Raw genomic sequence first — 3,271 nt, 5'->3', positions numbered from 1 at the left:
TCGCCAAGCAAATTCAACTGGAAAAGTCAGTCGGACGTGGACGTTACGGTGAAGTTTGGTTGGCCAAATGGCGTGAAGAACGTGTTGCTGTCAAAGTTTTCTTCACCACTGAAGAGGCGTCATGGTTCCGTGAAACAGAAATCTACCAAACCGTATTGATGCGTCACGAAAACATCTTGGGTTTCATTGCTGCCGATATCAGCGGAACCGGAAGCTACACGCGAATGTTCTTGATCACCGATTACCATGAAAATGGTAGCCTACACGATTATCTCCAGATGCACGTGATTAGCCCACGTCAGTTGCAAGAGTTGGCCCATTCACTCACTGCCGGATTGGCGCATTTGCACATGGAAATCTTCAGCAAACCAGGCAAACCAGCCATTGCGCATCGCGATATCAAGAGCCGAAATATTCTAGTGAAACGCAACGGACAGTGTGCCATTGCTGACTTTGGTTTGGCTGTCAAGTACAACAGTGAATTGAATGAAATCCACATTGCACCGAATACTCGTGTCGGAACACGCCGATATATGGCACCAGAAGTGCTGGACGAATCATTGAATCCAACGCAATTCGATTCGTTCAAATACGCGGACATTTACTCGGTTGGTTTGGTATTTTGGGAAATGGCTCGTCGTTGTGTGACCACAATTCCCGGTACCAAGAGCACCGCATCCGAAGATTACGCCTTACCATATCACGATATGGTTCCATCCGATCCAAGCTTTGAAGATATGTACGACATTGTGTGCTCACAAAAGATTCGCCCACCCATCCCAGAGAGATGGCAAGATGAGGAGATTCTTCAAGTCCTATCGAAAATTATGGTCGAAGCATGGCATCCAAAGCCAACGGCACGACTCACCGCGCTGCGAATAAAGAAAACACTGATCAAAATTCAAACAGATGGATCCAGTCAAATCGTCTAGTAGTAGGGGTATAAGCTAGCTATTCAATAAGATTTTATTTCTTGTATATTTGACGCTTTGATAATTCACTTCTATTTGTTTTTTGGTTTAGTCCCGTTTTGTTTGCGAATTTATTACCTTCGCATTTAATCGCAGCTACACGTGTAGTGAATAAGAAACAAACTATACAAACTATGATTATATTAACAGAATAAACGAACACAAATACATTTTAAAATACACAAATACAGACAGATACACCTGACAAGAATTCTGATTTAGACACTAGAGTCTCCTAAAATCCAAAATGATACGAAACGATATATGCAATCGAAATCATATTTAAGTAATTTTTAACGATTTTTGTTAGCTGTAACTTTAGGAATGAACGCGAACGTATTCGATAAGACAAGAAAACGATTCGACGATTAATTTTTTTTTTCAAACCGAGACAAATTGCAAACTCAGTGATATGTGTATAATGAAAGTGTATGGAAAACTCATGGAAAAAACAAATAAAACACGAAAAAACAAATAAAACACGAAAAAACAAAACAAACAATTTATTGAGAGAAAATATTCGGAACAGAAACACTTTTGTAAAAAGTCAAATTCAAAATTCACCAAAATTCAACAAATTGAACGCATCGAATTGAGCCTTAACGAAATTCAGAAATGCCTCTGGTTTTATCTACTGGTGCCTTTTCACAGAGCCGACTATAATTTTAACTTTGAAGCCAAATTTTCTTTTTAAAATATTTTTGCAAAACAAATATTCTTCTGATACAATCACTTTTCTCTCTCTTTATTTTCAAAGAAAATTCACATACACATACAAAAAAGAAACCAAAATCAATGACAGCAACAAGAATAAAATAAAACAAATAACAAAATGCCATTACTTTCTCTCTTTTGTAAATAATTTATTTCTTTTAAATTAATGTTCGACTGCATTTAGAGATTCAGCACATTAAGAGTTAATCAATCATTTTAGTTGTAGCGTGTATGAAAGTTTTTAATTGTATTTTGCATGTAGATTTTTTCTTCTGTTCATTGTAAATGCGCTCACTTGATGCATCGGGCAAATGAATCAATTGTCACTGGTGCCGGTGGCGGCATTTTTTAAGCAAAAATCGAACATTGTACACATACGTGAAAATTACATATTAAGAACTGACTTTTGGTTGAATAAACTCTCATATTGACGTATTTGGAAAATTGCCCGATGTTTTTCTTCTTCTTCTTTCCTCTGTTTTATTATTCCTAAATGAATCATTGCTATTGGCTGCTGACAGACGAATAGATGAATTGAAACGTGAGTAAAACAACAGGTGCTTACGATTGCTCGCAGCTCTTTATTTAACAATACAATATTCGAAATTCATTAAAAACACTAATTAAACTGCTATCTTTGTTCGACTATTTCTTTGAGAATGGGTTCAATTTCGAAATCCACGATTTTTTCCTGAAAAAAGCAAAGAGAAAAAAATGGTTTTAGAATTAATTTGACAAAAATGGACAATTAAAATGAATGGATTGATGGAATGAGCTCAAAATGTGGAAATCAAAGTGAAACTTACTCATCTCCAGAATAATCAACAATTTTTCCTTGTTCCGTGCGAACGATGCGCTCAACATTTTCCATGCCAGATTCTTTCAAATCTTCGATGAGCTTTCGCCGAAACTCATGTTTCAAAGGGACAATCTTGGCTTCAGCTTCAGCTCGAAGGATTTTTGCTATGCGATTAGAACAAAATTACAGAATGATATGTGAACAATGACTGCATTCAACCTACCTATGCGATTAGTTGCATCCAATATGGTATATCCGTACCAATCAGCTTCCTCAGGTGTGTACTGGAAATGAGAATGTCAAAAATGTAAGTAATTAGTAATGAATTAACAAAATTGATAGGTAATCATCATTAATAACAGATATACCGACAGTCATGACCAACAACTAAGCTGATGACCTACCTGATCACCATATTTCCTGTATTTGGCCAACATTTCCTTTTGCTCTTCGGGTTCATCAGCCCATCCAGGGATACCAGCATGAATAGCCTTGATCATTTGACGCTTGATTGCCAAGGCAAGCTTGGTTTTCAGATCATTTGCCCTCGTCTGTGGAATGATGAACGAAAATAAAGAATAATTTTAGATATAAACTCTTTTTAAGAATTTGAACATTGAAATAAACAGATCGTCAACTCAAAACGAGGTAAAAAATCGTTAAAAAGAAATTATCTTTCGAAAAATTTGCAATTTTGGTCCAACTTGGTGCCTTATTCGAAACTTTTCTTCGATAAAAAATCAAAAATCTTCATTTTATTGACTGAATCACCTGCATAATATATTCG

The 3,271-nt window shown here is 36.2% G+C and overlaps 2 protein-coding genes across 2 annotated transcripts; one reads left to right on the top strand and one right to left on the bottom strand.

The window, feature by feature from the left end:
* LOC129580113 (bone morphogenetic protein receptor type-1B-like) lies at positions 1–2,129 on the top strand (the record flags this gene model as incomplete). Its single annotated transcript, XM_055470306.1, is given in 1 exon segment — positions 1–2,129. A coding segment is annotated over 1 exon segment (932 nt), but the record flags the coding sequence as incomplete, so codon positions are not given.
* A 102-nt stretch (positions 2,130–2,231) lies between these two features.
* On the bottom strand, positions 2,232–3,035 carry LOC129580114 (39S ribosomal protein L28, mitochondrial-like; the record flags this gene model as incomplete). The annotated part of the gene is made up of 4 exons (XM_055470308.1): positions 2,232–2,376; positions 2,492–2,648; positions 2,708–2,768; positions 2,889–3,035. Coding segments are annotated over 4 exons (411 nt in total), but the record flags the coding sequence as incomplete, so codon positions are not given.
* Between the last annotated feature and the right edge of the window lie 236 nt (positions 3,036–3,271).

This window comes from Sitodiplosis mosellana, unplaced genomic scaffold (genome assembly GCF_009176505.1).
Source record: "Sitodiplosis mosellana isolate CC-2019 unplaced genomic scaffold, AAFC_SMos_1.0 Smas_scaffold_7063, whole genome shotgun sequence".
In the NCBI taxonomy this organism is placed as follows: domain Eukaryota; kingdom Metazoa; phylum Arthropoda; class Insecta; order Diptera; family Cecidomyiidae; genus Sitodiplosis; species Sitodiplosis mosellana.
Note: the sequence above shows the minus strand (reverse complement) of the source record. Positions and strands in the feature narration are given on the sequence as shown.